General features: G+C 39.5%; 2 protein-coding genes and 1 pseudogene across 3 annotated transcripts in view; all 3 read left to right on the forward strand.

The window, feature by feature from the left end:
* Nucleotides 1–15,575, forward strand: part of LOC307170480 (uncharacterized protein) — a 154,942-nt gene that overhangs the window by 87,736 nt on the left and 51,631 nt on the right. The gene's annotated exons all lie outside the window — the stretch shown is intronic.
* On the forward strand, nt 2,710–4,227 carry LOC307173407 (stonustoxin subunit beta-like). The gene is made up of 2 exons (XM_079896501.1): nt 2,710–2,757; nt 2,833–4,227. Exons 1-2 carry the CDS (start codon nt 2,733–2,735, stop codon nt 3,432–3,434), a joined length of 627 nt encoding a protein of 208 aa, XP_079752627.1. The 5' UTR covers nt 2,710–2,732; the 3' UTR covers nt 3,435–4,227.
* On the forward strand, nt 7,504–10,059 carry LOC307166380 (transmembrane protein 235-like; annotated as a pseudogene). The gene is made up of 3 exons: nt 7,504–7,680; nt 8,499–8,575; nt 9,876–10,059. The product of its transcript is annotated as a transmembrane protein 235-like (transcript).

Below are 15,575 nucleotides of genomic sequence, written 5' to 3' on the forward strand. Positions count from 1 at the left end.
GATTATTAATGCAAGACTGCAGAACTTTCTCAAAACCCACAAAATTCTGGACAAAAGTCAAATTGGTTTTCTGCCCAAACACAGAACATCTGACCACATCTACACCCTCCACACCATCATCGATAAACATGTTTACCAAAATAAATCCAAAGTCTTGCTTTATTGACTTTGAGAAGGCTTTCGACTCTATCTGGCACGAAGGACTTCCTAAAACTACTAGGAAATGGGATTGAAGGGAAAACATTTGATTTGATAAACACCATGTATAAAAACAATACATGTGCTGTAAAAATAGGAAATAAACGAACAGAATTTTTCTCCCAACATCAAGGAGTCAGACAAGGTTGCCCATTGAGCCCCACTCTATTTAACATCTATATAAACGAATTAGCCAAAGCCTTAAATAAATCCACTGCCCCCGGCCCAACCCTGACGGACTCAGAGATTAGATGTCTCCTCTTTGCAGATGATTTAGTCATTCTGTCAAAAACAAAAGAGGGACTACAACAGCTCCTTGACGTCGTAGAGACATTCAGTCAAACGTCGGCTCTCAAAATTAACTTCGCAAAAACAAAAATAATGATTTTTCAAAATAGATCCAGGTGTAGGGAAAATAAATATGTCTTCAGAGCAGGAAACCAAGTCCTCCAACACACCCACAAATACACATATCTGGACTAAAACTGAGTTCAACAGGGAACTTTAATCTGGCTGTGAATGAACTGAAAGCAAAAGCAATGAGAGTCTTCTACATGATTAAAAATACTATTCGATATAAAATTCCAATTCAAACCTGGCTAAAAATCCTAAAAGCAATAATTGAACCCATTGCTCTGTATGGCAGTGAGATATGGGGACCTCTCAAAACCCAAGATTTAACAAAATGGGAAAAAGAGGAAATCGAAACTCTGCATACCCAAATTTGTAAAAGCATCCTAAAAGTAAACAGAGCGACACCAAACAACTCGTGCAGAGCTGAATTAGGACAATACCCCTTGTTGATCACTATCCAAAAAAGAGCTGTGAAATTCTACCAGCACCTGGAGCGCAGTGACCCGAGCTCATACCAGGCTGAGGCCCTGCGGTGTCAGGAGCAGAACCGGCACCGGAGCGCAGTGACCAGAGCTCATACCAGGCTGAAGCCCTGCGGTGTCAGGAGCAGAACCGGCACCGGAGCGCAGTGACCCGAGCTCATACCAGCTGAAGCCCTGCGGTGTCAGGAGCAGAACCGGCACCGGAGCGCAGTGACCAGAGCTCATACCAGGCTGAAGCCCTGCGGTGTCAGGAGCAGAACCGGCACCGGAGCGCAGTGACCCGAGCTCATACCAGCTGAAGCCCTGCGGTGTCAGGAGCAGAACCGGCACCGGAGCGCAGTGACCAGAGCTCATACCAGGCTGAAGCCCTGCGGTGTCAGGAGCAGAACCGGCACCGGAGCGCAGTGACCCGAGCTCATACCAGCTGAGGCCCTGCGGTGTCAGGAGCAGAACCGGCACCGGAGCGCAGTGACCCGAGCTCATACCAGGCTGAAGCCCTGCGGTGTCAGGAGCAGAACCGGCACCGGAGCGCACTCTCTCAGCTGATGCTGAAACTACAGCCAGACCAGAACAGCACTATCTGGCCCAACCAAATTATTAAATTACAAAAACAAAATTACATTACCTATTGGAAAGATGCTACTAAAGCACAAAAGAAGATGGAACTCTATTTACTCCTGAAAAGAGATTATAAACCAGCAGAATACCTGAGCTGTGTGAAAGAGCATAAAATGAGAAAGACCCTGACCAAGTACAGGCTGAGTGACCACAGTCTGTCTGTAGAGAGAGGTGTGTGTGTGTGTGTGTGTGTATGTGTGTGTGTGTGTGTGTGTGTGTGAGCAGAGACTGTGTTCACTGTGCTCTCAGAGAGAGGTGTGTGTGTGTGTGTGTGTGTGTGTGTATGTGTGTGTGTGTGTGTGTGTGTGTGTGTGTGTGTGTGAACAGAGACTGTTCACTGTGCTCTCAGAGAGAGGTGGAGACAGAAGAACACTTCCTGATACACTGTGATCACTATCACAGCATTAGATCAGACTATTTCACTAGATTCCAACAACTAGAACCAAATTTTATGGCATTACCAAAATCAGAAAAATCAAATCATATTCTGGGAGAGAACTCCAGCTCAATCACAACAGCAGCAAAAAAAAAAATGTGACAGCCACAAACTATGAGAGTCAGCCAGTGGACAAAACTAAAGTCAGAATCATCCTTATCTCGTCTGAATGTTGGTACAAATGTACAAAGGTGTTTTTTTTTTTGTTTTTTTTTATATAAATGTATTCATGCAATTGTTTACTGATTGATTTATTAACTTTATTGATTATTTGTTCATTGCTTATGTAATGGCCAGTGCTTTGGCAATACTGTACAAGTCATGCCAATAAAGCTCATTTGAATTTGAGAGACAGAGAGAGAGAGAGAGAGAGAGAGGGGGGGGGGGGGGAGTGTGTGTGTTAGTGTTTGAATTTTAATTTGTTTATTTTCCTTGAGTGAGGGAGTGTGTGTGTGAAGCCTTTGATCAACAAGAAAATCTCTAATTTATTAATATTGAATACGACTCATAGGTGTACTTTAATTAAAGTTTTGTTTAATTATTTGTGTGTGTGTGTGTGTGTGTGTGTGTGTGTGTGTGTGTGTGTGTGTGTGTGTGTGTGTGTGTTTTCTAGTGTGGATTACGGTTCAGAAGTTAAAGAGTTCATGATGACATCAAGACTACACAGATGTAAGTCCTCAAACACAGTTTTAGTGTGTGTTGTTGTAAATGTTGCTGTTGTAATGTGTGTGTTCTTGTGTTCAGATGCCGTTGATCTCACACTGGATCCAAACACAGCACACACTCGTCTCGCTCTGTCTGAGGAGAACAGAAAGGTGATGCGTGTGAGAGAGATTCAGTCGTATCCTGATCATCCAGAGAGATTTGATGGGTATTACTGCTGTCAGGTTCTGTGTGGAGAGAGTCTGACTGGACGCTGTTACTGGGAGGCTGAATGGAGTGGAGATGATCCTCATATATCAGTGTCATATAAAGGAATCGAGAGGAAAGGAGGGAGTTATGACTGTGTGTTTGGATATAATGAGAAGTCCTGGAGTCTGAGACGCTCTGATCACGGATTCTCTGTCCGTCACAATAGTAACTCCACTGCTGTTTCTGCTGGTTCAGGATCCTGTAAGAGAGTAGGAGTGTTTGTGGACGTGTCGGCCGGCACTCTGTCCTTCTACAGCGTCTCTGACACACACACACTCACACACTTACACACATTCACACACACATTCACTGAACCCCTCTGTGCTGGATTTAGAGTTTATGATGTTAACTCTTCAGTATCTCTGTGTCACATTAAACAACACACACTGACTGACTCACACCTTTACACACTTACACACACACAAATTCACTGAACCCTCTGTGCTAGATTTACAGTATTTATTATTCAGACTCTTCAGTGTCTCTGTCACATTAAACACACACAGACACACACACACACACACACACATATAGTTTCTTCCTTCTGTGTTGGATTTACACTTCCTTATTCCAATTGTTCAGTGTCTCTGTGTCACATTAAACATAAACACACACTGACTGACACACTCACACACACTCAACACCACATTCCCCTCTTCTGGATTTGCAGGTTTTTTTTATTCAAACTCTTCAGCGTCTCTGTGTCACATTAAACAACACACACACACACACACACACACACACACACACACACACACACACACACTGACTGACACACACACTGTAAAAAAAAAATTGCAAAGAAAATGCCAAAATTCCCATTTCCCCAAATTTCAGTGTGTAATTACATAAATACACACACTCACTAAATTGTCATTTTTCCAGTTGTTTAACTGATTGTGTCTCTGACACACACACACACACTCACACACTTACACACATTCACACACACATTCACTGAACCCCTCTGTGCTGGATTTATAGTTTATTATAACTCTTCAGTGTCTCTGTGTCACATTAAACAACAAACACACACTGACACACACACACACACACACACACACACACACACACACACACACACACACACACACACACTGAACACCTCTGTGCTGGATTTACACTTGATAGTGTTAACTCTTCAGTGTCTCTGTCACATTAAACAACAAACACACTCTGACTGATACACACACACACACACACACACACACACACACACACACACACACACACACACACTGTAAAAGAAAACAAAGAAAATGTGGAACCATTTAACAATTTTTCATTTTTATCAGAAGTGTGTAATTACATAAACACACACACACTCACTAAATTGCCATTTCTCCAGTTGTGTAACTGATTGTGTGTGTTACTGCATTATCACCGTTATTGATATTCACACACTTTATTTGTGCACAATGTGTTATTAAAATCCTTCAGATGATCTGATTAAAACTGCTGGATCTCACAGGATTATTATAATCAATAATGTGAGATTAATAACACATCATCTATATAATCATAGAGATAACTGTAAAATGAACATTAATCTACTGTCACCTCCAGTATTTCACTGTTAATTCACATGTTTTATTACAGTTTAATCATGTTATTGTAGTTTATGGTCAATAAACGCTTGTTCCTGTTTCAGTCTGAACATGTTTCTTCAGTTGTTGATCTTTGACTGTTATTTTCATTCATGATAAACGTTTGTCACCCTGAGTTTCACTGTTTTTACACGTTTGCTTTTTAATGTCCAGTTTTGACTGAATCACTTTATGAATCTTCATCAAAAGAGAGTTTGGACTGAATCTAATACAGAAGAACTGTTGAACAGGAAAGTAAATGAGTCTGGGACAAATAATCAAAGTCAAAGTAAAAAAACACTTTATTTTAATATGTAATTATATATTTAAGTACTAAGTAATATTAAGTACATGTACGTACTATAGGGTTAGGGTTCATTTATAGTTATTACTATAGTAAATACATGTAAAAAACAAAACGTATCAAGTTTTTATAAATGTACGCAGTATTCGTGTATGTTTCATATAGTTTTAGAAAAATTTTATGAAACTTTTATATTATTTTCTACAAGTTTAAAAACTGTAATGTGGTTTACGTTAAAAGAATAAAGTACATATTGTCCTTAAACACCTTTATATGTGAGACTACATCTGAATTATGTTAAAAATATTGCAATTATAATTTTAAATCAGAATTTTTTTGTGATCATTATTACATCAGGATTAAAAGAACATGATTATATGATGAATCACTGACAGACACAGACTGGTTCAATTACTACGATTCAAAATGTCAATTATTAGCTTTGTTTCATCAAATGAACGGTTGTTGTTTTCAATGGAAAGAGTTTCTCATTTCCCCAGATTAGTGTGTCAACATGCCCCATTACAAGATCAGTGTGTATTGTTAATAATGCGTGTTTTCCCCTGTGCAATAACAGTGAAGATGAGAGTGATTTGTGTGGAGAAACGAAGCAGATGTTGATAACTCATGACTGCTCAAAACAGCCTAAACCTATGAAACCTACATATTCTCTTCCCAACAAAACAACATCAATATTACTCAGTAAAATTAACATTTTGTTTGTAAACATTTCATTAATAAACTTTTACTTGAAAAAATGAGATGATAAACAGCTTGAATCTTTTCATGCTGCAATGGTTCATCAATAGTGGCAGCAAAGTGAAATGTGGACTTTTGTGGGAAATGTGGGACTTGAAAATAAGTTGAAATAACTAAATTGCAAAAAATATTTTGTACAGTGTAGGAAAGAGGATACATGTATTTTACAGAATTAATTTGAGACAAATCTAACCAATAGATGAAAAACATCAGCATAATTTCATGTGTAAAGCTACAGTTCAGTTTCAGGTCAATACAGACCCGAACACAAAAGCCACAGTTTTAAAGGTTAATATTGCTTATATTTGTTACATTTCTTATTTTGACAGTCTTAACAAACCTACAAAATTCCAAATTCGTAATAAAAACTATAGATTAATAAAATAAATAAAATGCCTGTACCTCTTCTGGGTCAAAATGCCTGAGGCTGAGCGGGTCGTAGTCGACGGGGTGGAGAGCCGAAGAGCAGCGGACGGCCCACAAGTGTGAAGCGCAGGAGTGACGCAGGTGGAGCGACGGACAGAGGGAGCTCGGCGAGGGGAACGGCTGATGGTCCACGCTGGCATCATTGGCCACAGGAGTGTAGACGCAGGAGTCAGGGTGAAGGGTCGAGGAGGAGCAAAGTCTGCTGAGGTTGTTTGTGGAGTCGTGGCCTCCTCTTGCCCAGGTGAAGACGGTTCCCAGCTGGCCCGAGATGTATCCGCACCACAGAGAGAAGGAGTGGATACAGAGGGAATGGTGGGAGACGGTGACGAGTGGGTGGCAGGAGTGGCTGAGGGCGAGGCTGGAGAGAGAGAGAAACAGTCCAATGATAAGGGATAAGTCCTCTAAGGTGGCTGGAAGAGGTGGTGGGAGAGGGAGGCTGGGTGGGACTGACGGGACAGATGAAGAATCTCTTAACTGAAGGTCTGAATGTGGTTCTGCCAGAGTCTCGCTCTCAGTGGCGGGGGGGTCTCCTTCTTGCCCTCCGATTCGTAGAAACGTCCAGAGGCAGTCGTCCGGGAAGGTGGTCTGATGGACAAGATCAAGAAACTCTTCCAGGTGATCCTCGAGGAGCGTCTCCCTGCTCAAGGCATAGCAGCGTGACAGCAGGGAAGTCCATGATAGACCGGGAAAAAAAAAAAGACAAGACACGAATGGGAAGCGAAGAAAAACAAATACAAACGATTCACCGTTTTACTTTGCTTTTCTTTTTGGGTCGGGTCTTCTGTCTCAGGTTGTATGGTAAACAAACGCCCAACAAAGATGATGAAGAATAACAGTCTTTTAATAATCCACACAGTAAACTCCAACAGAGGTAGCAGTCCAACACAATGCAAACACTGATATACTGTATATATATATAAAACAACACTTAATAGATATCAGTACTGGAAATTAAAAATGTAAATGTTTTATGTGCATTTTCTCTCACCTGTTGAAATGAGGAATGTTCTCTCTCCTGACAAAATCAAGCCAGGTTAACAAAAGCTCTACACTAATACATATCCCACTATATACAGATGAATCTATTTACACAAGATGGAGAAGAAACAGCCTCGTCGCTGAGGAGAGCAAATGAACCACAGTGAGTGATCGCAGCAGAAACTGAGGTGAGAGAATCATTCAGTGTTCAGAGGCTTCTGCTCTCACTCCATATACAGCTGTGCAGGAGAGATGGAGGAAAACCACACAGTTTCTTCATCCAGCATGAGCTGAGAGCTGATTCCTCCTTCACCCTGGACACAACTGGAGTAATACAGACAGACGGATGTGCTTTAATGTGTCTGAGCGAAACACTCTGGGCTTTAGAGGAACTGAATGGCAGTAACAGGTGCTCAAACTCAATGAATCATAAGAGGGATTTGAGCGCTGATGAAAATGAACTTTGGGACAGTTGTCATCAGCGCGGGTCTGTGCGGCTGCTCAGTTTCATCCTGCTCGCCGTGTCCATCGCCACTGAATACTGGTACATTATAGATGTGGATGAAGGCAAGAACTCCAGCCGGGAATACAGCAGCTCTCACTCCGGACTCTGGAGGATTTATGAAGGTAAGATGCTCAACACACACAACTTAAGCGCCGTTTTATGTCCGATTTTATTGTGCAGATGTTGCACACATTTATATTCTTCCAATAATGTGTGTATCCAGACTCATTTCTCACTATACACAAACATACACATATGAATATACATTTAACATTAGGCTAAATACTGAGTATTAATGAGTATGAAGGACATTGTGCCATTTGTTCATGGCCATATTAATGAGTCAAGCATATAGTGACATTTAATGTGTAAACACATTTAATATATATAATAGGTGTCCCCACATCTCTCTTCTCTTACTGTTTAGCTTGTTATTTCATGTGCCTCATTAGATTACAGTATTTTTTTATCTCATTTTAATTGCACCATATAAACTGGCCAACGGTTCTACTGGCTGCAAAGAAAGTCATTTCTCAGATGTTCACAGAGACAGTCCTCATCACCGGCTGAGGCTCCATTATGTACATAATTAATGTCTTGTCCAATTCTGTGGCTGTTTCATGGCACTAGACTATTAAAAAAGAGAAGCAGTTCATCACAGAACTGTGAATGTTTAATGTTACACTCGTTGTGATGACAGTTACTAAATCTGCCGTATGAAAAAATACTGTTTTCCATTTCATTCTAATTGCTGTAACAACAATGTCTTCCCTCTTACACAAATGCTGCTTTTCCTTTTGAGGAAAAGAAACCTTTAAATGATATTGAATGCCTTGAACTTGTAGGCTGTAGTAGTATAGAAGAGATTGATTCACAGTCAACTGTGTGAAGCATAATGTGTGTTTCCAGCTTTGACTTGGTGTTTCAATGTCCCCCACAGGAGAGAATGGCCGTTATCATGACATGTCGCTCTACACGGACACCTCCGACCACACTGAGCAGGAGAAGCAGCTTTAAGTGAGTCTCTGAAACTGCCATCTACACATTAACCACAGTCAGAGAATGGCACTGGGAATAGGCTTGTTATGTGTGGTTAGTGTGTTCTCCGTCTCTTTAAGAGCTGGATTCCCAGCACGACATTCAACCGTCCCGACCCTCATTATACAGTAAGGAAGATTGACCAATGATCAAAGCTGATGATCTGTGATTAGTGTCACACTGGGGGGTTTGTGATATTGACCAAAAAAAACATTAGTTGATTTTTTATGCTGTGTGTTTTTTGTGCCTTGGCTGGTTTAGGCCTGTCGTGGACAGCCGACTCCCGAAGCTTCTCATATTCTTCATATTCACAGTAGTGATATGAATATAATAGTGATATAGTAGTGCAGTAGTGATAAAACAACTTTTCCAGGGGCATTTTTACCTTTTATAAGAATTTTTTTCTAATCGTATTAGATATATACATCATTTTTTATGTGAAATTCTTACATTTAATCAAATCAAGTCAAGTCAAGTCATCTTCATTTATATAAATTTCATGCTTTTATACCAATTTGAACGATTCTCTTGAAATATGCCATTAATCTGCTGCACTATTTAATCAGTAAATTCAATTAGAATAATAAGACATAATAACAAAATAGGATGTTAGCAAAGTATCAGCAAAATTCATTTAGTCAGAAGTGAAACAGAAACAGCTTTTATATGTATTTACAATTGCATAAACATAATGCTATGAAATATACATAATAGCCTACATATTTTTTTAAAATTTTGTAATATGAAATATTTTTTAAATGAAATACTTTGGTTCACTGATTCGTTCAAAAACACTGATTAATTCAGGAACGAAACGCCACTGTGTTGCTCAGAGACACACAACCGCTTAGCTCTGGCTTTGTTTGGAACTCAAAATAGAGCAAAAATAGAGACAATATTAACAATAATGTGTGTTTAACTCACAATATTAACTTATTGTTAACTAATATTAACTATAACTTAACATCATATCGAAATATAAGACAAAAACTCATACTGGGGCTTGCATTTTGGGGTCCTTCTGACTGAATTGTAATCTACATCACGCAGTGAATGCATTGCAAAGTGAGTGACATACTCGTTAATGTCAGCCTCTACATGGTAAAAACAACAATTACGATATTATTGTAGACAATACATACGATGCATTATTTTTGTACACACCCCTAGTGGTCACTCGCTCAAACTCACTGAAAATGAAAGGGCAAATTGTCCCTGAACTCCAGCCTTCTTTAAAGTCTTGAGTTTGTGTGATGTAATAAAGGCTTGTGTGTCTCAGACTTGCACAGGGTCATCGTGGTCCTGCTGCCTCTCAGCTGGCGCTGCTGGTGTTTGGGGGCATCTTCGGTCTGGTGGCGTCTTTGGCTCAGAGCTTCTCTCTCCTCTCCTGCATCGCTGCACACTTCCTCGTCTGCAGTGAGTGTCATGAACAGCTACATTACCCGTCTACAGACAGCAGCTGAAATGAAGAGAGGTCTCAGTGGAGTTTGTGTTGCTGTGTACGGGTCAGTGAGAGATGTGTTTCGGGGATCAGTCAATGCCACACATGGATATAAATCACAATGGGAAATAAAGAAAACACTAAATGTCTGGCGCTCCAGCTGAGTGCAGCTGTTAGGTGAACTGGACACACAGAGAGAGCGTTTAAATACATATGGAGGTTTTTAGCTCAATAATAAATATACACAAAGCCTGCAGTAATGAAATGCTGTAATATTGAAAAGATCTATTTGATGTGTTCAAAGTTTTAGAGGATTTATCCTTTTCAGAATCAAATTATGTTCCAGGGACACAAGTATGTAACGGCACACATATGTGAACCGGGAATTGGTTCGGCACGTATATGTACCGAATGAAAGCAGAGTTGTTGTAACCACTGAACTTGCTGAACTTCAGTTTGTGCAGAACATGATTTGAATCTCCCGAATTTAAACTATAGGACGGGACGACACTCTTTATATCGACATACTCTGATGTTGTGAACGCATCTGATAAATATTGGACACAGAGTGAAGCCACTGTGAGAAAAGTACAAGTACACAATCCACGTCCTAAACATGAGACGTGCTTTATATTAAAAGAATAGTTCGCCCTAAAGTGAAAATGAAGTCATAAATTACTCACCCTGATGTTGTTCTGATGGGGTCCTTCTTTCTTTTATAGACCACAAAAAGAGCATTTTTAAAAAAGTGTCTCAGACTCGTCCATATAATGGCAGTGAATAGCGACCAGCATTAAGCTTTTTAAAACACGACACAAAAGTATCACAGAATGATCCCATGCGACACATGTCGTATATTCCAAGTGTTTTGGGTGTATATGATATGAACTTTAATGCATTATTCACTGTAAATCCTGAGCTTAGCCGTTGGTCTTCAGTGCACAGCTGCGCGACTGCATTCGTGTGACTCTATTAGCGCCGCAGTTCACTCCGATTCACCCAGAAAAACACACAAGTTGTGGGAAAGCAGGATGAACAAAAACACGACACAAGATTAACAAAAACAAAAAAGTGCCTCAAACTCATGAGCCTTTGAGTCCTCACGGTTTGAGAAGTGCTTGCCGTCGGATCCAACACAGTTGGCTTTGCTTCATTCCTTAACAAGCGCAACCTGCATTAAACTGGGCCTGGTTTACAAAGCAGTCGCAGGAAAATACTGCAAACCAACAAATACACCAAGGATGCGATCAGGGACTTGGTTTACTCTTTCCATCGACAGAATCGTCCGGCTTTCCAGTGTTATACGGTAGGGGGTGCTATGACACTTCTTCTGAAAGAGTACTAAATCTCCTGATCAAAACACAGGAAAAGAAGAAGCAGAAACAAGCCATAACATAAGTAATAACACGATTACCATCATTAAACAGCATATGAATCAAAACTGCCTAATGTTACTGAATGAAATGTTGACCCAGGACGAGTTATAGGACTGAGAAGCTTTAGTGGTGTTGATGGACTCGATCTACTCCATCTGGGTTTTGATCGTCGTTCTGAATCTGATCCAGACACAGTCTTTGACAAAAAAGAGATTTTCTAAGCTTTTTGCTCAAAATGTTGCTTTTCTTATGAAACTTACCCACATTAATGTGTTGATAAAAAAATATTGCATGAAGCTAGAATAAAACGCTGCCAACTTTAAACAAATGCAGACGAGGAAAGAGTTAAAAATAAAGCTCAGTCACGTGATTACGCTGGAGTCCTGTGGAAGTCTGTGCAGAAACTACACTTTCACAAACAGCACAACGTCTTTTTATCCTCGACTTCAACTTCAACTTTTTCTCTCTAGTTTAGCAGTGCTTTTGAAAAGCCTGACGTGATCTGGAAACCTCTCAGCGCTTGACTTCAACATTCTCTCGTTCCCTCACTGCCGCTGTGGGCCGACTGAACTGATCAGCTCAAATAAGCTTTAAAGTGTTGTTGTGGAGGCGCTCAGATGTAGATATCTGTCGCAGTGTGATGTAAAATATGGGCGGAAGTGGAAAACAAGTCATTTTGGCAGCTTGGTTTCAACAAATGTTGTTCAGTTAGGATGCTTGTTTCAGGTCTGAAACTTGCGATATGGTTTTATAGTGCAATGACCTCTTATAAGTCAAAAGACCAAAGCGAATGTGAATCCTCATGTCATGACCTCTTTAACACTGAGGATTTTGCCGTGTTTGTTACCAAAGGCCCCTGTGGCACATTGTTGGCTAGCAATGCTTTCTGAACATCGTAATAATATGAGACTGAAACATTGTTTTCTTTGTGACAGACTTGTTAGCAATAATGACATTTAGTTATGACCTTCTTTTATTCCCAGGTTTCCTGCAGTTTGACTAATTCGTTCTCCTCAACCTCATCATCACCATATACTCGTGTGATGGATATTAACATAAAACTGTTTGTGATATAGTTGAATTGTACACATCAGAGACACACACACACACACACACACACACCAGCAATCAACATATGAAACTCAACAATGGTCACCATTATATTTTCTTTTTTTCTACCACAGGTGGAAATGAAAAGTTTTGGTATGTCTCCGGCAGTGGTCTGGTGTGCACAGATGGGGACAAACCGGAGGATTTCTTCTTTGAGTTTGTGGAGTATGGACGGGTTGGCATCAAGGGTCAGAATGGCAAGTACCTGCGTGGAGACCAGGGAGGCACGCTGATGGGCGATGGGTTAAGCGTGGACGCCTCTTCCCTGTGGGAGCACTGAGTGCTGGACAGAACCAGAGACTCAAACACAGACTCACTCAGACAACAATCAGTTCTCGTACTGTCACCTGTTAAACTAATGACTTTCAGGAGAACGCTGTTCATTCATGTTCTTTCTTCAGTCTCTTTTGTGAGTGAGTGAAATATGTGTGGTTTTATCTGTTTCTAATACTGCCCTAAATTCAAGCACTTTCTGGATTAAGAAACTACTACAATAACAGTTTAAATATTTCCATGTTTAATTTTTTCTTCATTACGAATAACACGCATACTAAAATATGAAACAACATTTGAAGAATAAAAAAAGCTTCTGTATTCACACTTTGCTGTGTTTTGGGTTCCAACAAGAATATTCATGAGCATATGATAAAAATAAAATAACTACAGCTTAATGTTGTTCTGATCATGTTTTATCTCAAATCTGAGGATAACTCTAAAACTTTTTTAGACCATGCCATATGATTTTGTTTAGAGGAGAAAATGCTAATAATAGTTACTCATATGAGGCTTCTTATTACAGATTAAGGCAAGAAATACATTATTTTTTAGTATTCTACTGTGATAAAAGCTATTTCGATTAGCAATATAGCTGGAATTAGCTAAATACTTTATTCTTATGAAAATACCTGATGATGAGTCTACCTGTTATGAGTCTTCTTCACTTTCTGTGCGAGGGCGCCCTCTGGCTTCGAGTATGAATAGAGTGGTTCAGATATGACCGAACCTGAAAGTCTAATTCGCTGCTGGTTCCTTTGAGATTTTCCTATGGGGTTTATAATGGGGTTTTCTGATTTATGTGTAAAATAAAGCCTGTGGTAAACATAACTTCAGTACACTTTGGCATGTTGTTTCTACAAAGTAAATTAGACGCACCCATAGCGAAAACGCGAATTTTGAAACAGTTATGTTCATTTTTGAAAACGTACGTTTTTAATAAGTAACTAGAAAAGACAGCTGGGGTGTGAGTGTGTGTGCAGTGTACTTTGTACCACAAAACATCAAAGTATCATCAAGTTATGTTTACCACAGGCTTTATTTTACTCATAAACTGAAATCACAGCGAACATTAACGCTGTGAAACATTATAACAATCAGTTACAACTAAGGTTGGTTATTGAGGCTGTTAAACTGTGCAGTTTAAAAGTACTCTATTTGAGGCAAGATTTTTAGCACCTTGTGAATTAAATGGTATTTTTGATAAATGTAGTTTCCGGCAGACGCCATAGGCATCGATTTATTAGACCGTCTGCCGGAAGCTAGTTATTTTAGTCGATAAAAATTTAAATATGGGTATTTTTCTAACACAAACACATGGCTTCACTTCAGAAGGCCTTTATTAACCCCCTGGAGCACTTTTATGATGGATAGATGCACTTTTATGGACTTCAAAACAGAAACGGCCATTCACTGCGATTATAAAGCTTGAAACATTTGTTTTTATATAACTCAGATTGTATTCATTTGAAAGAAGACGATGTCTTATATACATGATGTCATATACATCTAGGGTAGCTAAATCATGGGCTAATTTTCATTTTTGGTTGAACTATCCATTTAATGTCATAATTTTCACTTTTAAGCCATAATTTTTACATTTTAAGGAATAATTTGAACTTTTCATCTCATAATTATGACTTAGTATGTAAAAAAAAAAAACTTTCTGTGTCATAATTGACTTACCAGAGCATGTTCTTTTCCTTATATTGGCAAAAATGGGCTTCCATATCCTCCTTGATGTCTTGATGAAGTTAAATGACTGCGCCACCATTACAACCTTGAGAAATCAAAAATATCACACAGGTTTATTCAGTTAAATGAAATAGATGGACACTTTTGCTCAGGATGTCCCCAGTCCCCACCACTTTTTGAAACCAACGTACAGAGGACATGCAGTGCAAAGAAAAAGCATCTCTGTCATTCTTCATAGTCCTGACCAGACAGGGCCTGCATCTTCTAAGGCGACGTACTTAGTTCAGACGTACTTATTACACGTAATATTTTTTTATACATTTTGATAAATGTCGCCATCACGTCTTGACCGTTAGAGTCTTTAAAGCGTTTCTTTTTAATGTATGTTTCTTTTTAAAGTTCTCTTTAAATGTATGGTGGCATTAATCGGCACAAAAGGCAGTAGTAAATTAACTTGCTCACTGCAGGCTATAAGGCTACTGAGTTTACCTGTTCACCGTAATGACGTTTAATCTCCTCGACAGACTCTGTACAGTCACATTTAGCCACTTGTTAGTAACAAGACACATAACAGCTTAATATAAATCTCAGGAGTAGGGTAATAGTGATGAATTTTATGTCGTAGAATAAAACATGAAAGTGTCTTGAGCTTGTGTTCAACACTGACATTATTTCAGCCATTTAACCAAAATCCCATTTAAAAAACCCTTGACTTTGGGAAGCGTTTTGGCCTAAAAAAATGATGTCATTTCTGCACCACCCCATTAGACGTCCAGAGAGGAGGAGCTGGGCGTCATTTGACAACTTGATTTATTTTGGAAACATGGACACCTTATTCCCCTTCTTTGGACTTTTTAATGTCCAAATGTGTTAAATTTTATGTTATGTCTCCGGACTGACGCCACACTCACTGTGTCAATCTGTTGCTCCTCCCACCACAATATATTACATCCATAGGCTACATGAAGGTTTACAATTTTTACATGAACCATTTCAAATGCACGTTTACTAATACCAAACTTTATGGTTTTGTTGACAGAAGACGCTAGATAATTAGAGACTCTTTGACTCTTATTTATTTAAA

The sequence above is a fragment of the Squalius cephalus genome (genome assembly GCF_949319135.1).
Source record: "Squalius cephalus genome assembly, chromosome: 1".
Classification (NCBI taxonomy): domain Eukaryota; kingdom Metazoa; phylum Chordata; class Actinopteri; order Cypriniformes; family Leuciscidae; genus Squalius; species Squalius cephalus.